The 23388-nt window shown below is 46.9% G+C and overlaps 1 protein-coding gene across 1 annotated transcript; it reads left to right on the top strand.

The window, feature by feature from the left end:
• Positions 1-10261: 10261 nt before the first annotated feature.
• IL13 (interleukin 13) lies at positions 10262-12358 on the top strand (the record flags this gene model as incomplete). Its single annotated transcript, XM_082621698.1, has 4 exons — positions 10262-10435; positions 11509-11562; positions 11799-11903; positions 12251-12358. 4 exons carry the CDS (start codon positions 10262-10264, stop codon positions 12356-12358), a joined length of 441 nt encoding a protein of 146 aa, XP_082477824.1.
• Positions 12359-23388: the final 11030 nt, after the last annotated feature.

Raw genomic sequence — 23388 nt, 5'->3', positions numbered from 1 at the left:
GGAAAAGAGTATGAAAAAGAATACGCATATGTATAACTGAGTCACTTTGCTGTACAGCAGTAATTAACACAACATTGTAAATCAACTATACTTCAATTAAAAAAACTCTAAAAGAAGCTGGGGGTGGGGTGTGGGAGGGATGCCTTACCTATAGAAGAATAAAGATAACAGTTATGCTTGTTTCTCTTCAGAAATCATGCAAGCAAAGAGTGGAGAGAAATATTTTAAATGCTAAGAGAAAAAAAAAAACACCACCAACCTAAAATTTTGTACCCTGCAAAATTATCCTTCAGAACTGAAGGAGAAATGAAGACTTACTCAAGTAAAAATTAAGGGAATCTATTGCTAGTAGACTGAACTTGTAAGAAATGACAAAAGAAATCTTTAGTGAGAAGGAAAATGATAAAACTCAGATCTGCATAAAGAAAGAAAGAAGGAATAAGTGAAGGTAAAATAAAAAACATTTATTTTTTCTTATTCATAATCGATCTCATAATAATTTGTTCAAAGTAATAATGGCAACAATGTATTTGATTATATATGCTTTTTATAAATAAATATCAATACACACACACACACACACACACACACACACAGTTGGTCCTCCATATACACGAGTTCTGCATCCATGGATACAGAGGGCCGACTGTAAAGGACTTCAGCATCTGTGAATTTTTGTATCTGAAGAGGGTCCTAGAACCAATCCCCTGTGGATACTGAGGGATGACTGCACACATATATAAACATACATGCTTATGTATAAGTGAAATGAATGACAACAATGAAATGAGACGGAAGAGAGGAATCAGGATTATTTTGTTATTATAAGGTACTCACACTACCCATGAAGTGGTATAGTGTTATTTGAAAATGAACTTGGATTAATTGTAAATACATACTGCGAACTCTAGGGCAATCACTAAAAAAAGTTAAAAGTATAACTAATGTGTTAATAAAGGAGAGACAACTGAAGCATATAAAATGCTTAATTAAAACCAAAAAGGCAGAAAAAAAGTGAAAGGCAAAAATAGCAACAAAGAACAAGGAACAAATAGAAAACAGTAACAATTACAGTAGACATTAATTCAACTATATCAATAATCCTTTTGAACATCAATGGCCTAAATACACCAATTATTTCAAAGCAGGTCAAGAAACAAGACCTAAGTATTAATCTACTTTAAATATAAAGACATATATAGAATAAAATAAAATTGATGGAGAAAGATATACTATGATAACAGTAACCAAAAGAAAGCAGGAGTAGCTATATTAACACTAATAATGTATAAATTTTAGACAGAGCAGACTTCAGACCAGGGAAAGTTATCAGGGATAAAAAGAGGCATTACATAATGATAAAAAGAGTCAATTCTCCAAGAAGCCATATCCATCCTTAATGCATATGCCTCTAACAACAGACGATCAAAATGCATGGGGCAAAAACTGATAGAACTGCAAAAAGAAATAGATGAATCCAGTATTATAGCTAGGAGACTTCAACACCCCTCTATCAGAAATGGAAAGATTCAGCAAGCAGAACTTCAGTAAGGACATAGTTGAATTCAACAGCACCATCAATCAACTGGATATAATAAATATCTATAGACTACTTCATCCAACAACAGCAGAATGTATATTCTTCTCAAGCTCGCACAAAAAGTTCACCAAGAACACCAAGACACCAATGCCTGCTGTCATACCACAAGGAAATTAAACTAGAAATCAATAACAGAAAGCTGGAACACCCCCCCACAACTATATGGGGATTAAACAAAATATGTCTAAATAACTTATGGGTTAAAGAAGAAATCTCATGAGAAATTGAACAATATTTTGAACTAAATGGATATGAAAACATAACATCAAATTTTGTGGGATGTAGTGAAAGCAGTGCTTAGAAGAATATTTATAGCAATGAAAACATACAGTAGAAAAGAAGAAAGATCTAAAATCAATCATCTAAGCTTCTACCTTAGGAAATTAGAAAAAGAAGAGCAAACTAAATCCAAAGTAAGCAGAAGAAAAGAAATAATAAGAATTAGAGCAGAAATCTATGAAACTGAAAACAGGAAATCAATAGAGAACATCAACAAAATCAAAAGCTGGTTCTTTGAAAAGATCAATAAAATCAATAATAGCCAGGTGAACTAAGGAAAAAGAGAGGACTCAAATTACTAATAACATAAATGAAAGAGCAACATCACTATAGATCCTATGGACATTAAAAGGATAATAAAGGAACAATATGAACAACCCTACAGTGCTCGCTTCGGCAGCACATATACTAAAATTGGAACAACCCTATGGCCACAAATTTGATAACCTAGATGAAAATGGACCAATTCCTTGAAAGATACAATCTGCCAAAACTCACACAAGAACAGGCAATCTGAATAGGCCTATATCTAACAAAGAAATTAAATAATACTTAATAACCTTCCAAAATAGAAAGTACCAGGCCGAGAATTCATGGGGAATTCGACAAAATGTTTAAGAGAGAAATTAAATAAATTCTCTACAATATCTTTCAGAACATGGAACTAGAGAGAATACTTCCTAACACATCCTATGAGGCCAGCATTACCCTAATAACAAAACAGACAAAGATATTACAAGAAAAAAAAGTACCGATCAATATCTGTGATAAAATGCAAAAATCCTCAACAAAATATTAGCAAACTGAATGCAAAAATGTAGCCAAAGAATTATACAGCACCACCTAGTGGGATTTATCCCAGATATGCCAGGCTGCTTCATATTCAAAAATCAATTAATATAATCCATCACATCAACAGGCTAAAGAAGAAGAATCACATGGTCATATTAATAGATACAGAAAAAGCATTTTATAAAATCCATCACCCATTCATGATAAAACCTCTCAGTAAACTAAGAATAGAGGGGAACTTCCTCAATTTGATAAAGAATATCTACAAAAACCTATAGTTAACATCATACATCATGGTGAGAAACTTGAAGCTTTCCCACGAAGATCAGAAACAAGGCAAGGATATCTCCAATCACCACTGCTTTTCAACGTCATACTAGAAGTCCTAGCTAATGCAACAAGACAAGAAAAGGAAATAAAAAGAATACAGATTAGGAAGAAAGAAAGAAAACTTTGTTTGTTGATGACATGAGAGCCTAAGTATAAAATCCAAAAGGATCAACAGAAACTCCTGAAACTAATAAGTGATTATAGCAGGGTTGCAGGATATAAGTTTCATACACAAAATTCGATCACTTTCCTATATACCAGCAATGAACAAGTGGAATTTGAAATACTGTTTACAGTAGTACCCCCAAAATGAAATACTTAGGTATAAATCTAACAAAATATGTATGAGATCTATATGAGGAAAACTACAAAATTCTGATGAGAGAAATCAAAGGACTAAATAAACAGAGAGATAATCCATGTTCATGGATAGGAAGAATCAATACTGTCAACATGTCAGTTCTTCCCAACTTGGTCTATGGATTCAAGCAATCCCAATCAATATTCCAACAAGTTATTTTGAAGATATCAACAAACTGATTATAAAGTTTATATGGAGAGGCAAAAGATCCAGAATATTGAAGAAGAACAAAATTGGTGGACTGACACTACTCAACATCAGGACTTATTATAAGGCTACAAAAATCAGGACAGTGTGGTATTAGTAAAAGAATAGACAAATAGATCAATGGAACAGAAGAGAGAGCCCATAAATAGACCCATATAAATATAGTCAACTGATCTTTGGCAGAGGAGCAAAGGGAATACAATGGAACAAAGATAATCTTTTCAACAAAAAACGCAGGAACTGGATACCCGCCGGCAAAAAATAAATAAATAGGGCTTCCCTGGTGGCACAGTGGTTAAGAATCTGCCTGCCAACGCAGGGGACATGGGTTCAATCCCTGGTCTGTGAAGATCCCACAGCCGTGGTGGAGCAACTAAGCCTGTGCACCACAACTACTGAGCCTATGCTCTAGAGCCCACGAGCCACAACTACTGAGCCCACGTGCCACAACTACTGAAGCCCATGTGCCTAGGGCCCGTGCTCCACAACAAGAGTAGCCCCCGCTCTCCACAACTAGAGAAAGCCCGCACACAGCAACGAAGACCCAACGCAGCCAAAAATAAATAAATTAAAATTTTAAAAATAAAAAATAAAATGTTATATATATATATATATATATACTTATATATATATATGAATCACAGACCTGACTGTAAAACACAAACCTATAAAACTTCTAGAAGATAGCATAGGAGAAAATGTAGATGACTTTGGGTTTGGTGATGACTTTTTACATGCAACACCAGAGGCATGATCCATGAAAGAAATAATTGATAAACTGGACTTCATCAAAATAAAAAATTTCTTCTTTGCAAAAAACACTCTCAAGAGAATAAAGACAAGCCAGAGACTGGGAGAAAATATCTGTAAAAGACATCAGATAAAGGACTGTTATCCAATATATACTTAAAACTCAACAATAAGCAAATGAACAGCCCAATTTTAAAAAGAGGTCAATGACCTTAACAGACACCTCACCCAAGAAAATACACAGACGGCAAGTAAGCGTATGAAAAGCTACTCCACACCATATATCATCAGAAAAATGTAAATTAAAACAACAGTGAGATACCATTACATACCCATTTTGTCAAAATCCACAACACTGACAACACCAAATTCTCACGAAGATGTGAAGCAACAGGAACTCTCATTCACTGCCGGTGGGAATGCAAAATGGTACAGTCACTTTGGAAGACACTTTGACAGTTTCCTACAAAATTAAACATACTCTTACCGTATGATCCAGTGATTGCATCCTTTGGTACTTATGCAAATTGAAAACTTATGTCCACACAAAAATTTGTACATGGATGTCTATAGCAGTTTTATACATAACTGCCAAAACTTGATGCAACCAAGATATCCTTCTGTAGATAAGTGGATAAATAAACTTGGTACACCCAGACAACAGAATATTATTCCACGCTAAAAAGAAATGAGCTGTCAAGCCATGAAAAGACATGGAAGAAACATAAATGCATATTACTAAGTGAAAAAAGCCAATCTGAAAAGGTTACATAATGTATGATTCCAACTATATGATTCTGGAAAAGGCACAACTATGGAAAAAGTAGAAAGATCAGTGGTAGCCACGGGTTAGGAGTGAAGGTAGGGTGAATAATAGGTGGAGCACAGAGGATTTTTTAGTGCAATGAAACTACTCTCTGTCTCTCTCTCTCGTCTCTCTCTCTCTCTCTCTCTCTATATATATATATATATATATGGCAATGGATATATGACATTACACATTTGTTAAAACCCATAGAATGTACAACACAAAGAATGAACCCTAAGGTAAACTATGGACTCTGGGTGATACTGATGTGTTCCTGTAGGCTCATCAATTGTACCACTCTGTTGGGGGATGCTGATTATGTATATGTGGGGTTAGGGAGTATACGGAAACTCTGTACTTTCTACTCAATATTGCTCTGAATCTAAAAAAAATCTATTTTTTAAAAAAGCAATGGCTTTACAATAATTTTTTAAATAAAATAATAACAGAGGTTTAAATTTTTTTTAAAATCAGAATGGTCATCATCAAAAAAGTCTACAAATAATAAATGCTGGGGAGGGTGTGGAGAAAAGGGAACCCTCCTACACTGCTGATGGGCATGTAAACTGGTGCAGCCACTATGGAAAACTAAAAACAGAGTTATCATATGATCCAGCAATCCCAATCCTGGCCATATATCCAGAAAAGACGAAAGCTAATTTGAAAAGATGCATGCACCCCAATGTTCATAGCAGCACTATTTACAATAGCCAGGTCATGGAAGCAACTGAAATGTCCATGGACAGATGAATGGATAAAGAAGATGTGGTGTATATATACAATGGAATACAACTCAGCCATAAAAAAGGATGAAATAATGCCATTTGCAGAACATGGATGGACCTAGAGATTATCATACTAAGTGAAGTAAGTCAGAGAAAGACAAAGATTATGACATCCCTTAAATGTGGAATCTAAAAAACAGTACAAATTAACTTATTTACAAAACAGGAACAGACTCACACACATAGAAAACAAACTTATGGTTACCAAAGGGAAAGGAGGGAGAGGGATAAATTAGGAGTATGGAATTAACAGATACACACTACCATATATAAATTAGATAAACAACAAGGACTTACTGTATAGCACAGGGAACTATATTCAATATCTTTAAATAACTTATAATGGAAAAGAATTTTTTTAAAGATTATATATACAACCAAACCACTTTGCTGTACATCTGAAACTAACACAATATGGTAAATCAACTATATTTCAATAAAAATTTTTTTTAAAGAAAGAAAATTTCCCAGAACTTAGTGACATGTTTGTTTGAAAGAGCCCACTGTGTCTGGCATCATAGATGAAAACAAAGCTACACCAAGAAACATCACTGTAAACTTTGGGGCATGGGAACCAGGAAATTTTCCTACAGATTTCCAGAGAGTTAGAAAAGACCTGGATACAGAGTGCTTTTGGACTTCTGCAGACAGGAGATACTGGAAGATAGGAGGCAATGGCAGAGGTATTCAAACTTCTGAAGGAGAACTATTTCCTGCCTGAAATTCTGTGTGTACGTGGATGTGTTCCCCGCAAGAAAGAGGAAGACCTGGGATGCAAGGAGTAGGAGAGCCACACAGGAAAGAGGAGAAGGGAACTCCCATGGCAGGATGACAGGAGTCCTCAGCACGACAGCTGTACAGAAGTTGTCAGATGGCAGCTGTCCATGTCTGAGCAGGTCAACAGGCTCCAGGGGAGATTATCTTGGGAAGATGAAATTGTGAAAATAACTGATTTACCCAAATCTGTTAAAAGGAGATTTATGTAAGTGGCTGAGAATTTAGGATTAAATCACAGAGGAACATAGAAAAACTAAGCAAATGGAAAAATAAGACAATTATTAATTATTAGGAAAAAAGTTTTGAGGGAAAATTAATCTTAGGTAACTATATGTTTCAGCTGAGAATATATTAGCCTAATTATATAAACAGTAAACAAAGCTTTTGGCCAACCCAAATTATGATCTACGCATATTGGTAGAATGAGAAAAAAAGGAAAGATGCAGTGGAAGAAGGACAGCAAGGAGGAGAAGAATTAAATATTCATCGTAAACCACAGATACTGCCTGCATTTGAAAATCGAGAAATCCAGAAACATGGAGGAGGTAAATACCAAAAGAAGCAGTTACGGTCGTGGTTCCTCTGGAGGAGAGGCCAAGGGGGTAGGGGTGGGGAGCTGCTTGTCAACAACTGAAGGCTCTGAGATTTTATCCCACTTGCGTGCTAACCAGTCAGCTTGCCACAGTTTCATGGAGGCTGGCAGAAGACACAAGACTCCTGCATCAGAGACAAAGAACAGATTGTTAGACCGGCACTAGTAGTATTGGAGTATTGTCTTTTGTTTGGTTCCCTGAACCCCGGTTCTCACAGAGTGGTGCCAAGAGAGCCAGCTGGTACCTGTACACACAGTGTAAGCACAGGAGAAGAGGCCTGAGCTGAGACAGCCTGAATTGCTCATAATGGACAGTAAGCCTGCCTGCCTTTTTGCTTCAGAGGAAGATGCTGTCTCTTCCAAGGTTGCTTGCTATGCAAACATGTCGAAAAAGATTGTAGGGAACAAAGTAGGGCAGTCAGTGCCTCACTCACGAGACGTGAAGACCAATGGAGGAATTCTCAAAAGTGATGCTTTTCTTAATAAACCTCCTCGAATTATTTGATTTTTTAAAAATTACATGCACGTATAACTTTCATTAAAAAAATGAAAATTTACTTAGGAATTTTACGTTATTAAAACAACTTGCCTGACACTCCTACTGACTGGGTATCTCTTCTTTCCAATGGAGAGCCAAAGTCGGGAAAAAAAATTGGAAAAGGAAGTTTTCCAAAACTTCGTGCAGGGCGGGCTGGCCCTAGTGAAGGGCGGTCCCAACCCCAGCTGTCCAATCTGTGCTGAGACCCAGGCGGTGAGGCCCGCGAGCCCGCCCTTCCCTGGCCCTGGCCTCGCATCGGGGCAGGCTCCATACGCCCCGAGCGCCCGATTCTGCACCTGCAAGACCCGGATGGGGCGGCCCAACGCCGTGGCTGGTGGAGAGATGCAAGCCACGTGTGTCAAGTGCCCGGAGCAGCACTTTTGTAGCTGTGTTGATTGCAATGATCCGGGATGTGAACCAAGCCTCGCTGGAAAAAAAAAAAAAAAAAAAAAAGCATCATGGTCCAGTTGACTAGCCAGCGGGGGCTCATTCGGGGCTGAGGGCCAGAGCGGGTCTCCAGAGCACAGCGCAGGAAGAGGGGTGGGCAACTCTGCCGTGTCGCCGCAGGATCCCCGGGCCCGGGGGAAGAACGCGACATCCCCTCGCTGGTGCGCACAGGCGCCCTGGCCCTGCAGGGCGCTCGGACCGCTCGCTCCCGCCCTTGCAGCTCCCTCGCCCGGCCTCTGACCCGCACAATCCCAAGCCGGGGACGGGCGTGGGCGCTTCTCCGAGAAGCGGGTCTGCACTCCTACCCCTCCCTCCCTCACCGGCCGAAGCCTTCGGCCACGGAGGGAGCCTGGCCTGAGCGGATCCCGTTTATCAGCCCCATCTCCCATTACATAAGGCGGCGCCTATCTCCAGGGCATCGCCACAACCGCGGGCCTTCTCCCACGCGCGGGGGCGCACCTACCCACCGCTCCCCGCTTGGTTTTGCTGGTCCTAGAGGGGGAGGGAGGCGTTCCACTCATCTTGACGCAACCCACGGTGGTTCCCCATTCCTTCCGCCAACACAGGGACCCCCACGGGAGATTCTACTGACCCTAGTCTGCAGATAAGGAAACTGAGGTCACAGAAGCAGGCGGCGGCACTCCAGGCACTGGGGAGCCAGGAGGGGCAGGGCCCAGCTTGCAAGCGTTAGGGCCTGCAATTGTGCTGGGAAACTTGGGGCTGGGAGAGAAGAGAGGGTGGGAATCATGTTACCAGTGAGAGGAGAGGGTGGGCAAGGCTGGGAGTCTTCTAAGCAGGGGTGACAGCCCCAGCGTCCCTTGGAGGACCCTTGTGAGGAGGCTGAGCCCCATTGTCATTGGACAGAGAGGCAGCCTGAGCAGACAGAGAGGGGGCCGAGATGGGGAGGCACTGGCTTAGGGGAGGAAGTGGGTGAGGGAGAGACTTGACATCAGCACCCAAGAGGCAAATGCTGTGGCCTCAGTTGCACGGGTTTCTGGAGGACTTCTGGAGGAATGAGGGAAAAGCAGGGAAATGGCTACATGCCAGTGTCCCTGCAGGGGGTGGGCTGCCCACAGGGGACCCTGGAGTGGGGGCAGGCCCAGGAGTCACACTCCACAGCCTTCAATCTGCAAGGGAAACTTGAGGCCTCAGAGGGCAGAGGTGGTCGCCCCAGGTCTCAAGTGGCAGTGGGAACAGTGAGTCTCCAGGGCTAAGGCTGGGTCCACCTCTTGCCCGCCCCACCCACTGAGGGTCTCCCAGCAGGACGGACCCACACTGAAGGCTGGGTGGGGCACCCAGTGTCCAGGCTGCGCATGCTGAGAGTTATCAGCCAAACAACTTTTCAAAGGAAAGATCCCAGGAGGATCCCTGAGTCTGACTGGATCTTTCAATGGAGACCTGGGAATCTGCACTTCCATGGTCCTTCCCACAGCAGGGCCAACAGGGAATCAGGTGGGCCAAAAGAAGTGAACTTCACTCTTCTCCTTTTATCCTGTTTGAATTCTGTACCCAGAGCAAGTTTTGTTTTGGTAATGTAACAGACCAGTTCACTGAAAAAAATAAAACCCCCAGATTCCCACATCTGATAGACTGTGGTCACAGCACTGTCTGCCCAGCATTTCTGGTGACCTAAAGGGATCTGAGGACAGGAGCTGGGTGGGCACCTAGGGTGGACACTGGGCAAAAGTGCTGGATTTCTAGCTGGCACAGTTGACACCAGGCTGCCCTCAGGGCCCTCTCACCTACCCCACCAGTAAGCTCATCCAGATCTTGGAAACTGCCCCAGACCCCTCTCAGTAATAAGCCTAGAAGAAATCAAATTCTTTCCTTTATGTGACGCTGGATTTTCCACAAAGTAAAATCAAGATGAGTAAAGATGTGGTTTGTAGATAGTGCCTGACAAAGCGGAGACCAGGGTGTGAGGCATCACCACTTGGGCCTATAAAAGCTGCCACAAGAGGACAAGGCCACAAGATACTCAGCTTAGGCCAGCCTATGCGTCTGCTTCTCACTCTTCCTGTGCTGGATCTAGGCTCCATGGCGCTCTGGTTGACTGTGGTCATTGCTCTCACCTGCTTTGGTGGCTTCGCCTCCCTGGGCCCTGTGCCTCCCTCTACAGCCCTCAAGGAGCTCATTGAAGAGCTGGTCAATATCACCCAGAACCAGAAGGTGAGTGCCTGTTGGCCAGGGTCCTAGCTCTGGGGGTGCAGGGGTGGGGGACTCTCAGGAAGGGTACTGGTCATGGTCTGGGCCATGAAGGCTGGGCCTGGTCCTAAGATGCCTGTAGGTCAGGAAGAAGCCCCAAGGACTAGGGGATGAGCCTGGCCATGGGGGAGGGGAGCCAGGTTGGGGTGGGGGATGCAGTAATATGGGCGGACCCAAGAAGGAATGTGGCAGAGTCCCCAGAGATCACCTGCTCCCCTGGCCTGGCCCTGCCTGCCACGGCCAGCTCCTACTCAGCCGTTTCTGAACAGAGGAGACCAGAGAAGGGCTGGCAACCTCCTAGAACTATTTGGCATTTGCCAGTTGGCTTTGAATGTGATAATGGGGCCGTCATTCACAGCATCTTAGTTAAGCCCATTCTTACGGAAGAATCCATCAGTAGAGTCAGCTCCTCTCCCCAGTGGTGACGGCCCACACTTTCTGAGCACTAATAATGTACCAGGCCCACTGCCGGGGCTTTACATCTCATTTCATCGCTGCCAACCACCTTAAGAGACAGGTACGATACCCCATTCTACTGACTAAGTGTCAGTGAGGTTAACTGACGAAAGTCAGATTAAACCAGTATTGGACGACACCAGAGGGCCCATGCTCCGAACTGCGGTATCCTCAATTCCGGAGGCGGGCTGTTTACACACTAGACCCACACGGCCTCTCATCTGATTGGCCTGGTCACCCCCTCCCTCACCTGACGCTGCCCTGGACCTTCCCTGCAGGCCCCTGATTGACTGGCCTGTGTCATCTGTCCTCCTGCCCTGGCTATGGCAAGCTTCGCAAAAGGCTTGTCCCTCACTGGCTGTGTTACTCAGTTTTTCTCTCTCAGCTCCAAGACCCGGTACAATGGGTCTCCCCCGCTGTGCAGAGCAGGAACTGAAGCTCAGGAACACTGAAGGTCCCAGGCCTGCCCCTGCTCTATGGGGATGCCTGTGGGGCCTGATCCCTGTGGAGACTTGGCCTGGGCTGGCTGGGCAGGTCTGGGAACCTGCCAGCACTCAGCTCACTGTCCTCTGCTCCCTCAGGCACCCCTGTGCAATGGCAGCATGGTGTGGAGTGTCAACCTGACAGCCAACATGGTGAGGACCCCTGGGCACTGGGGGGAGGTGGCTGAGGCTGAAGCCCTCTGCTCGTCTTTTCTGAGCCTTGCTCACACGGGTGGCGGTTCCAGGCAGGCTTCAAGAGCCACTCTCCACCCCTCATCATCTGGGCTCCCCACCACCCAGACCCACCTCCACCAGGCCTCCCAGCCCCCTCCCTCCTGCAAACTCACTGAATGTGCTGCCTGACCCCCGCCCCATTTTCGTCCCCACAGTACTGTGCGGCCCTGGAAGCCCTGATCAATGTCTCCAACTGCAGTGCCATCCAAAGGACCCAGAGGATGCTGAGCGCACTCTGTCTTCACAAGCCCTCAGCTGGGGTAAGGCCCCCCTGCCCACCCCGACCCTGCACCCACTTCTCCCAGGCCTGGGCTCACCCTGGGAGCTTCAGGGGAAGCTGGCTGAGCATCTGAGGCATGTGTCCACAAAGCGGTGGGCCCAGTGTAGAAGCAGGGGCGTGCCTTTGGGATTTCCAAGACGTGGCCTGAGGGCTCCTGACTCCTACCTGAGCTTCAGTTCCACATCTGTAAAATGTGGGTAATAACAGTACTCACCTCATGGGGGCTTTTGTGGGGATTGAACCAGCCGGTCCCCGGAAAGCCCCTGGTAGATGCTGATCGTCCTGGTTCTGGCGTTCCACTAACATGCTGGCCTCTTTGCCCTGCAGCAGGTTTCCAGCGATCACATCCGAGACACCAAAATTGAAGTGGCCCACTTCTTAAAAGACCTGCTCAAACATTCAAGGAACATTTTTCGCTATGGAAAATTCAGCTGAAGCATGAAGAGCTAGCATTATTATTTGCAGAGGCAGACCCTGACCATCTAAGTTGCAGATTTATTTTTCTTTCAGATGTCAAAAATTTCTTGGGGAGACTGGAGGAGGGTTAGGGAGGGGGGTAAGATTTCCTTAGCTTAGACCTGAGCCTGTGCTGCCTGCCTTGAGCCCAGCCAATCCCACCTGCCTTGTGCCTTGGTGCCCGGGGCTCAGCCTGGTGGGCCTCCTCCATCTGGGGCTCTGAGCTGGGTGGACAAGGATGGACATTGCCCCACTTGACCTCCACCTCCTCAGAACAAACTAGCATTACAATGGGTGCCACCCTCGTCAGACAGCCAGTGGAGGAGCCACCTGCTTTACACGGGGGCAACTGAGGCAGAGAGCAGCCCAGGCACATTTCTTCTTGGCCTTATTTATTATTGTGTGTTATTTAAACAAGTGTTTTTGTCTGTGGGGATAGGGAGGGACTGTTACTGCCAGAACTTGGAGCCAAGGGCCTGGAGACTTGGGGCTCCAGCACTAAAGCAGCGAGCATTAGAAATCCCTGGCAATAAGTACTGTATGCAAACTTCTGCTACCTCACTGGGGTCCTGGGGCCGGGGCAGGGGACAGGTCAGAGGGCCAGAGTAGCCACTCTTGTCTGACGGCCAGCATTCGGCCCTCAGCCGAGTAATTTATTGTTTTTCCTTGTATTTAAAGTTAAGTATTAAAATATGTTATCAAAGAGTTAATAATATATAGGAGAGCAGCCTAGAACACGGCATGTGGTGTGGATTGTGGGGAGGGGCCATTGGATAAGTTGTTTCATTGACTTTGTCAAGCTGGAAGCCAGAAATAAAGATGGTGACAAGAGACCTGATGGTGTTTGCCTCTTATGTTGGCATTTGGGGACGTGGGCCTGTGTTCTGAAGACTCTGAGGAGCGTTTGGGAGGCAGGGCAGTTGGAGGGGGGCCTAGGATGGAGTGGAGGGGGAGTGAAGTACAAGACCTGGGCTGAAAAAAAAGCAAGCCAGTGCCTGGGGAGAGGGGACCTGGCCAGGAGGAGTTCCCCACCACCACCTGCAGGGAGGCGGAAGAAGCATGGGCCAGGGTGTCGGGGTTCAAGGAAGGTGTCTGGAGCAGGTAGAGACCTCAGAAGTGGTCTCATGACGACAGCCCTGGATGAGTGGCCAGCCTGTGTCTGGCACCACCCACACACCTGCTGGTGTCACCCATAGAAAGCTCAGGGAAGAGAAGGTGGCTTGCCCAAGGTCCCACAGCTGGTATGGAGCAAAGCCAGGATTTGAACCCCAAACTCACTCCAACTCCAAAGCTCACACACTTAACCACCTTGCCTCCCTCTGTCCAAATGCCATCTGGCCTGAATGCACGACCTTTGTAATACTGTCACCAGCCTGTGTGGGCACCTCCCCTGATGGGGAGCTCACTACTTGCTCTCTAGGTACAGCCCATTCAATGTCTGGACACCTCTCATCACAAGAGAGTGCACACTCGCCACCTCTGTGAACAAAGATGCACCAGTGACTTGTGGCCACTGGACTGTGGAGTGACTGGGGTGGAAAGCCAAGGTCACAGGGCCCTGATCAGACTGCTCCTTTCCAAGCAGGTGTTTTTGCTTCTCCTTCAGTCAAGGCTAGCACGTGGAGGGCAGAAAGCAGCAAGCCTCAGCAAGCCACAGCTAATGGGCACACCCATTAGCCACTATTTACACTGTGAATATTCAGAAGGCAGGATGCCTCTTGCAATGGGTGGTGGGTCATCAGAGACCAGCCTCAAATGCTGAGTGGGAGGCAGGCACCCTCCCTGGGGGAGCCCAGAGCCCTGTGGGAACATCTATAGCGATGCTCACAAGTCAGTGGAGGCAGCCACTCAGGAGCAGTGAGAGCTCATGCCGTGTGTGATTCAGGCAGCAGAGGCCACGGCAGGACCTGTCCAGGGTGCAGATGACTGCGGCAGACTGCTCCAGGGACCACTCTCAAATGGAGTGAACCCCTCATTTCCACCCAGGCAGATGTGAGGGAAGAAGCCACAGTCAACTGTGCAGGGATCTGGGGATGCTCAGCCCAGGAAGGGAAGACCTGGGAGGAGGCACGGGAGCTGAGTGTCCCATGGGCTGCCCAGCGTGGGAAGTGACGGTCTCAGAACCTGTTAAGTCCCACTACATTTGCTGAGGACTGCCTGAGGCCTGCACTGCACCAGCTGCCTGGGCTAGTGGTGACCAAGACACCACATGCACTCAAAGTTTAGCAGCAGAAAGAAGTCTTTAAACAGGGGGGGTCTGGAGAAGGGTGTTCTACCCTGGGAGGGTGGGAAGCTCAAATGTCAGGGGTGAGGGTAGGAGTGAGATCTCCGCTATCCTCCTCCATCCAGAGATTCGAGGATTTTAAGGTCAGAAGAATATTTATGGAAGATTGATTTTTCTTCTTCTTTAACACAAAACTTAGCTATCCATTCTCTGGTAGCATCACCTTTGACCCACGTTCTCTCTGCCCAAGCAGGGCATTGGTCTGTCTGTCCAAAAGGAAGATGGAAAGGCTTCCGGTGAAATTCCCTGTGAATTTCTCAAGAACAAAGACTGGAATTGAGGTTGGCCTCAGGGAGGACCCCTTAGGATTTCCCAAGCCATAGTCAGGAGGGCCCTGCTGCTGGGGGCACAGTGCCGACAATGCCGCCTGGACCCCACCACTAGGGGTCTGCAGCGCACCACATCCTCAGCCACCCGCAGCTCCCTGCCTGCGCCTCCGCCTCACCGGAGACTGTCCCTAGAGAGGAGCCTGTGGTCACGGGGGCGTGTGCAGTGAGCCGGAGGGGGCTGGGGGCCTTCCAGGGATGACAGACCTCACAGAGCCACAGAACCAAGCCGCTGTTGCTGGCAGTGGGAAAGGGGGCCAGTCAGGAATGAGAGATAAGGAAGAGAGAGGGGAAAAAAAAGGTATGTGTCAGCTCTTGTGGCTTGGAATATCACCACCTGGGGACTGACCCCTCCAGGTATATGCTGGAAGTTTTCTCTAGCCATGTGGTCTCACTTCTTTCATGCACAAGGCAAACCCCAAACAGGGCCCAGGGAGAAGGGGCATCAGGAAGAGACAGAAGGCTTGGTGAGTGGGAGGGAGATGCTGGTCATGGGGCCCAGGGTGGGGAGCCCCTTGGCCCACCGGGAACCCCAGGCCTAGGAGGTTTCACTGGAAGAGGGGCTGGGGCTCAAGTGAGAAGTGAGACACACACTCAGGTTTCCAGTGAACTTGGCGCCAAACACCTCTGTTTGCCGCTCAGATGAGGTGTCAGAAAACACTCCGAGTCACCTCGGGGGTTTCTCTGAGGCTGGTCTGAACTGCTCAGGACCCAGGAGGACAAGGGCCTGCATCTTGTTTCCTTGTGACCGAGCAGCTTGAAGGCTGGGGTTTATCGAATGCAACAGCTTATCGCTTTTTCATTACGATCAACGGGGCAGTGCCTTCTGCTTATGATCTTAACTTAGCTGGTCAGTTTGAACAAACTCAAATCCTGTTCCTCCCTTGACCTGACTCCCTTCTAAGGGAGTCTTAGAAGACCCAGACGAGTCTAGACTGACCACGTCCAGACAGGGCAGCCTGGCCTGGGACACACAGGCCAGGCACCCAGCCTTTCCAGAGGTCCAAGCCGGTGTCAGAACTGGTGGCTGTATCACCCCTCCCACACGTTGCCCACTCCTACTCTGAAAAATAAAAGTCACAAAGCCTCATTATCTTCACTCATTTCTCAGCTCCACCCAAAAGCAACAGAGCACAGGGTTTGCAACAAACTTTCCCCGATCAACTGATTTCTCAGCAGCAAGGGAGGGCCCCATGACGAAGCCATTTGAAATCCCAGAAGCGATTTTCTACTTACGACCTCACTTTCTGTTGCACCCTCTCCCTTCCCCTCCTGAGTGCCTTCTCTTGTGGAAAGTGATTCTCTCAAAGCATCGTTCAGAAACACCCCCAGCCCACGTGCTGCCTGGGCAGATGCTGCTGTGTGGTCGCCAGTGACGCAGACGCCATAATTAAATATAGCAACTCTCATCAGTTCCGCTCTCTGCATCACTTGGACAAGCGTGGGGCCCGAGGGCTCTTCCTGAAACCCACGAAGGTGAGAAGGCCCGAGCTGGCTGTGGCAATCCCTGTAGACCCAAGCTGATGGCCTCTGGTGGACCAGAGGGGCCTAGGCCAGAAGGAGTCACCTCACTAGAAAAGCAGTTTCTCATTCATTGTCTTCTCTTTCTTCTAATCTCTGTCTTCCCATATTTTCTATGAATAATGAGCATACATTCATTTCCCACTGGGGGACAAAGACAAATTTAGTTTAAAAAAATAAAGCAACAGAACATGGAATTGACACCTGGTCCATGAGGCAGGAGGGAGCTGATCAAAACTGGGGTTGGGAAGGGCCAGCAGCGTACCTGGGAGGCACGAGCCCAGGACCCCTCATCTCAGGTCTAACTGCTCCCTGGGATCAGCTGTCTCAGAAGAGGAGGTGGGCCTTTGTAGGGGCCTGGGACGCAGGAGGTCCTGTACTATTCCCCTCATGGGTTGGACCTCCTTGGGCCAATCAGATCCTGTGTTTCTGAAGAGAGAAGAAGACGTTCTATTCTTGGGGGTCTTTACCTCACCTGACCTGCCTGGAGGTGGGGACAGGGGGATCAGAGGGGCAGGAGATGGGAAAGGGTGGGCCGCCAGCCCAGCTCTGAAGCTAAAGAGACATGGATGCCCTGAGGGTAGATGGACAGCTCCTGCAGACTCCTCAGCCAGCTTCCCTCTCTTCCAGGAGAAGAAGCTACTTTACCCTCCGCTTGGCAAAGCCCAAGTCCACAGCCGTGCCTGTCTCAGCTCCCTCCTTCCATTGTCCCCTCGTCTCCATGTCGGCGGTCCTCCCTGCGTCTATGCCCAGAATCCTATTACCCCTGCCTTCTACAGGGGCTCGGGGCAAGGACTTCAGGGTCCAAACCACCCTGGCTTCAAGTCCCAGCTGTCCCCTTGACTTCCCCTGTTGTGACTCAGGCAGAGTCTCAGCTGCCCCTCTGTGAAATGGAGCTCCATGCATTCATGCAACAAGGATTTCCTGAGGCCTTTATTAGGTGCCAGACACTGTTCTAGGTGTTGGGGACACATGGTGAAAAAAACAAGATTACTTCTAGTGGGGGGACAGGATGCACAAACAAGAGAATGCAGGGTGTGCAGGGGGCGGTGAGCGCTGCAGAGGGCAACGGAGCAGTCGGGGGCAGGTAGAGGCTGCTGCCATGTTGTGAGAGGAGGTCAGAGAAGTCCCTCTGGTGAGACAGGATAGAACCAAGATCTGGATGAAATGGGAGGAGCGGGGAGAAAGCTGTTCACACAACAGAGGGAAACGTCCAGGAAGAGGGGACAGCGAGTGTCAAAGTCTTAGCAATAGCAAGCACTCGTGTGGCTGAGCAGAGGACGGGCAGGACTGGGCTTTGCTCCAGCTCTAGGTGTGATGAAGCGACACTGGCTGCTGTGTGAAGACCAGACCATGGAGACAAGGGTAGGGCGGAATGACTAGTCAGGAGGCTCCTGTGGAAACCCAGGTGGGAAATGACAGTGGACGTGGCAGTGGAGGGTGGGATGTGGTCAGATTCTGGAGATATCTGGGTCATCTATATAATATACACGTATTTGTATACATAATTTACATCAACATTATATATGATATATAATCATTGTAAATATATGTATATAATACATAAATATAAATACTAAACGTATATTTAATTTTTCTACCCATATAAGTCTTAGTAACTCCCAGGTATCCATTGACCAACTTCAACAGTTAGCAACTCATCTCTGCCCCATCTGCCCTGCTTCCGAGCAGGGCTGCACTCTGCAGGCAGAGTCTTTGGCGGCAGACTGGGTGTGGGGCACGGGAGGTTTGCACCATGATGTGAGCACCCTGAAGGATGGAGCTGCCATTTACAGAGCTGAGGAAGCCTGTGCTCAAGTGTGTCCCATTTAAAAAATAACTATTGATCGTGTGTGGTCCCCCACCCCTCGCAACTAGCACCCCAACATAGCTGGCCTTCCGAAATGCACCTACACCACTGTTTCCATTTCGTGAGCCTACTGTGCGCCAGAAGCCCCCTCAGTGATGTCACCGATTTTCTCCCATCACTAAACCCAGCAGAAGCCCTTCTGCCCCTATCTCACCTGACCCTGAGGAACATGTGACGCTGCTGACCACTCACTTGTCCTCAGAGGCTCACGCCTGGGTTCCCTCTCGGGCTCTTGGCTGCCTGCCTCCTCTCCTTCCTTCTGTGTTTCCAGTGCCGCAGTCATTTCCTGTTCCCTCTCTTCCCTCATCCTCCCATCCAGGACCACACTGTTCCCTTGGCTTCCCCTCGTCCTCTGTCTACAACGCAGACCCTCCTCAGCTCAGAGCTGCAGGCGCCTCAGTTCATGCTCCACCCCCGCCAACCTCCTTCCCTCCTCAAAGGCCATCTCTGTGAATGGCGGTTCCCCAAGCCACAAACCTGGGGGTCCTCTTCCTCACCCCCATATTCAGCCAATTCTAAGTGCTATTAATAATAATGATGATGATGATGATAACAATGATAATGGTGATAATGACAGTTGGCATTTATGGGCTTCCTACCTGGCAGGCACACCAAACACTTTATACGCATTACATCCGATCATCTTCCCACACCCCTATTATTAGCCTAATTTGACACAGAAGCCTGGACAGGGTCACCCTTTTCCAAGTCACCCAGACAGTAAGTGGCAGAGCTGGGATTCAGAACGGCCAGGTCCCACTGACTCCAGGTCCCTCTATTGCTGCTAAGTAACACTAGGCCCACAGCACTGACTGCCTTACACTCCACACCAGCTCCCTCCTTCACAGAACAGCCGCAGTGTTCTAACTGGTTCCCTTCCCAGGCCCACTGGCTTTCTTTGGTTCCTCGGGGAGCTCCCCCCTTTAGGCCTCCCACTGCTGCCCCCTTGCCCTAGCACCAACCTCCCCCCCTCCACCGCCAGTCCCCGATCTATTCCAATCTCTGCTAAGTATCACTCCCTTGGAGAAGTATTACTTTTTTCATGAAGAAGCCCATGAGGAGTTGGAAAGGGCTCTGCTGCGTGTTGTCTGGCACAGCTGACAGAAGAGGAGCAGGGCTCAGGGAGCCTCTGACTGACCCAGCCAGGGCCCAGCAGTCTTCAACTTCCCTCTGAGCTTTAGTGCCGCCCCACCTGCTTCGCCATCCTGGCCCGTGACTCCCGCAGGCTGGGAGAGGCTCCTTCGCCTCTGTCCTCATGTGGCTGGGTGCTGGCTGCCGTCCCTGACAGGCAGGTCCCCACCTTCCTGGCCTCTGAACACCCAGCCATACGCACAGCTGCCATGGTGTCGCCCTGCAGGAAGGGTGGGGACCTTCTGGTCACTCCTGACAGTCTGGAGAGTTTATCCTTTTTTTCCCCTGGCCTCATCCAACCATTGAAACAAAGCAAAAAAGAAGCTGTATTCTGCTTCTGAGCTATGGATCCCCAATTATATTCCTTTTCTGACTCACATCTTTGCCCCCAGAACCCCAAGCCCAGGGTTTGGCCCTCAGCAAAGGCTCATAAAACAACTGTTCAACACGTAGATCGCTTTTCTACTGCCTCCCACGCAGGCTGGGACTCTGCCGACCTCTCCCCCTCGCCAGCTCCACCTCAACCCTCAAGGCTGTGAGAGGTGTGCTCTGCACCCCAGACTCTTGTCCCGCGTGTCCGCACGTGCAAGGCTACTCCCGTTGTAACTTGAACATTTCCTTAAAAAAGGACTATGCACCATTTTACTCCAAATAATAGTTAATATGGATTTGAAGTCTCTAGTTATCCTGGAAGGAAGGCCACCCTTTCTTATTGATTCCCCCCCATTTGTGTAGCGAAGAAAAAACTTACCCCAGCAAAAACACAAATAATCCAATTTTTAAATGGGCCAAGAACTTGTATAGACATTTTTCCAAATAAGATATACAAATGGCCAACAAATTCATGAAAAAGTACTCAACATCACTAATCATCAGGGAAATGGAAATCAAAACCACAGTGAGATATCACCTCACACCTGTTAGAATAACTATCATCAAAAAGACAAGAATGTTGGCAAGGATGTGGAGAAAAGGGAACACTGCTGGTGGGAATGTAAATTGGTGCAGCCACTGTGGAAAACAGTTATGGAGCTTCCTCAAAAAATTAAAAGATAGAACTACCATACAAACCAGTAATTTCACTTCCGGGAATATACCCAAAGGAAACAAAACCACTAACTCAAAGAGATATCTGCACTCCCATGTTCATAGCAGCATTATTTACAATAGTCAAGATATGGAAACATCCTAAATGTCCATCATGGATAAATGGATAAAAAACTTGTGGTATATGTGCAATGGAATATTATTCAGCCATTAAAAAGGAAATCCTGCCATTTGTGACAACGTAGAAACTGAAGTGAAAACTCAGATAGACAAATACTGTACAATCTCACATATGAATCTAAAAAAACAAAACTCATAGAAAAGGGATCAGATTTGCAGTTACCAAAGGTGGGGGGTGGAAGGAGGGGGAACTGGATGAAGGCAGTCAAAAGGTACAAACTTCCAGTTGTAAATAAGAACTGGGGATGTAACATACAGCATGGTGACTGTAGCTAACACTGCAGTGTGGTGTATTTGAAAGTTGTTGAGAGAGTAAATCCTAAGAGTTCTCATCACAGGGAAAAACATTTTTTTCTTTTTTTTGTTGTTGTATCTATACGAGATGATGGATATTAACTGAACTTATGGTAATCATTTCACGATATATAAGATAAATCATTATGCTGTACACCTTAAACATACAGTGCTGTATGTCAGTTATATCTCAATAAAACTGGGGGAAAAAAGAAATAGCTATTTAAAAAAAAAAGAATTAACTTACCCAGAGAGGTCTGATCTTTGTCCTGGCTCTTGGGAGGTAACCTCCAAACCCCTTAAACAAAGAATTTGACAGGTCTTTGTCACCAGTTCCTGGGAGGTAGCCCCTAAATCCTTGGGATTTTCCAAGTTATAGGAGTATCTTTGCTATTTGTGGCAGGACCTAATAGTTTATGCTAATGAGGCCACTCAAGGTGGAGACTGGTCACACCATTAAGCTGTTGTGATATCAGCCCGACCTCCAGGGAGGGGGCTGGAGGATGAGGTCAATCAAGTGGCCAAGGATTCAATCAGTTATGCCTACTGAATGACACCCCAGTAAAACTGGACACCAAAGCTCCAATGAGCTGTCCTGGTTGGCATGCTCTATGTGTAGTCACACATCAAGGTGCTGGGGAAGCAACATGTTGTGACTCCAGGGAGAGAAGACAGAGGAGGCTTCATGCCTGGGACCCTCCTAGACCTCACCCGCTGTGTCTCTTCTTTTGGCTGGGTCTGATTTGTATCCTTTTGCTGTAATAAAGCTATAACCTTAGGTATAGTGTTTCCCTGAGTTCCGTGAGTCATTCTAGCAAATTATTGAACCTGAGAGGATAGTGGGAGCTCAAACTGGTAGCCAGTTGGCCAGAAGTGAAGGTGGACTGGGGACTCCCAAATTTTCAGCCAGTGTATGAAGTGAGGGCAGTCTTGTGGAGGCTGTGCCCTTAACCTGGGAGGTTTGGCCCAACTCCACACAGTTGGTATCAGAAGTCACTGCACTGAGTCCGGCAAATCCCCTGCACAGTCCCAACGGAAGGATCCTAAATATGGTCCAAGGACCTTTTTGATACAACTATCCAGATCCTTTCTTTCATGGAGTACAAATCACTGCAATAAGAGCCAAAACGCAGGAAGGACCTTAGCCATCATCTTTTCTGTGTGACCTTCCAGAGGAAATCAGTAGGGAAAGGAAGGTCAGAAACCATGAGAAGGGAAGTGGAGAGGAAAGAGAAGGAGAGGCTCAGGGAGGAATAAGCAGTTGCATACTGGGGCGCAGGCATCTGAGTGAACAATGGGGCGTGCAGCGCCTCACCAGGTCCATAGACATTAGACTGAAGCACCAGGGCAAGTGGTGGCAACTTGATCAGGACAACTGACTGGTAAATCTGTGAAATTATGGCTCTTTTCCCCTAATTAGCTAAGGTTGTATTTAAATTCCATTTTCAAAGTGGTCATTCCTTTTTTTTTTTTAATTACTCTTTCATCTTTTATTTATTTATTTTGCCACAAGGCACGTGGGATCATAGTTCCCTGACCAGGGATCGAACCCTCGCCCCCTGCAGTGGAAGTGCTGAGTCTTAATCACTGGACCGCCAGGGGAAGTCCCTCAAAGTGGTCATTCCTGAAAACTCAGGATAGGCATACTTTGCCTAGAGCCTCCTTATTGTTAAAGACCTATGGACCTGATGTGACCCTAACTAAGCCCCACCTCATATTACAAGTCCTTGGCCAAAATCCTAAATTTGGAAGAACGGCATGCCTGAGTGCTAGGACAGGAGAGAATCTGTGCCTATTACTTTCCTTCTACCCAGAGAAAGAACCCCAGATCAGCTTTTCCACAAAAGGAGAGTTTCCCAGATGCCACCCATACTTGGAAGAAGCCAGGTTGAAATACTAATCAAGTCAAACTTTCTTGATATTACTCTATCTTTCCCCAGGAGGGCTGCACTGAAACAAATTCGGACACCTGTGGCCTCCTCTTTCTATGCAAAGCAAAAAGCCAGCAGCAACCCCAAGCTGATAAGACTAACCTAAAGAGCAAATTATGGTGTAATTTCCTATGCTGATACTTTGTAGTTAATTTTTTAAAAAAAAGGTTTCATTTTCCTACTGGTCTGATTTCACAGGAACATTTTACCTGTTTTTGTGAGGCATTTTTTCTCCTGGAAGAGAGGTGCTGATTGGTCCCACATGACTGACAACCTGGTGTAATGAAAATTTCCAATGTAAACATTTTCCCTCAGTTTCAGCAATTTTAAATCTATATATAGAGATATCTTTGTCAGAATTGCATTGTTAACTTCTCCCAGTAAACTGATTGTCTCACATTGTCAGTGCAAATAGAGATCTATTA

The sequence above is a fragment of the Mesoplodon mirus genome (genome assembly GCF_964341445.2).
Source record: "Mesoplodon mirus genome assembly, chromosome: 5".
In the NCBI taxonomy this organism is placed as follows: Eukaryota; Metazoa; Chordata; class Mammalia; order Artiodactyla; family Ziphiidae; genus Mesoplodon; species Mesoplodon mirus.
The sequence above is the reverse complement of the archived record's forward strand: the minus strand, read 5'-3'. Positions and strand labels throughout refer to the sequence as shown.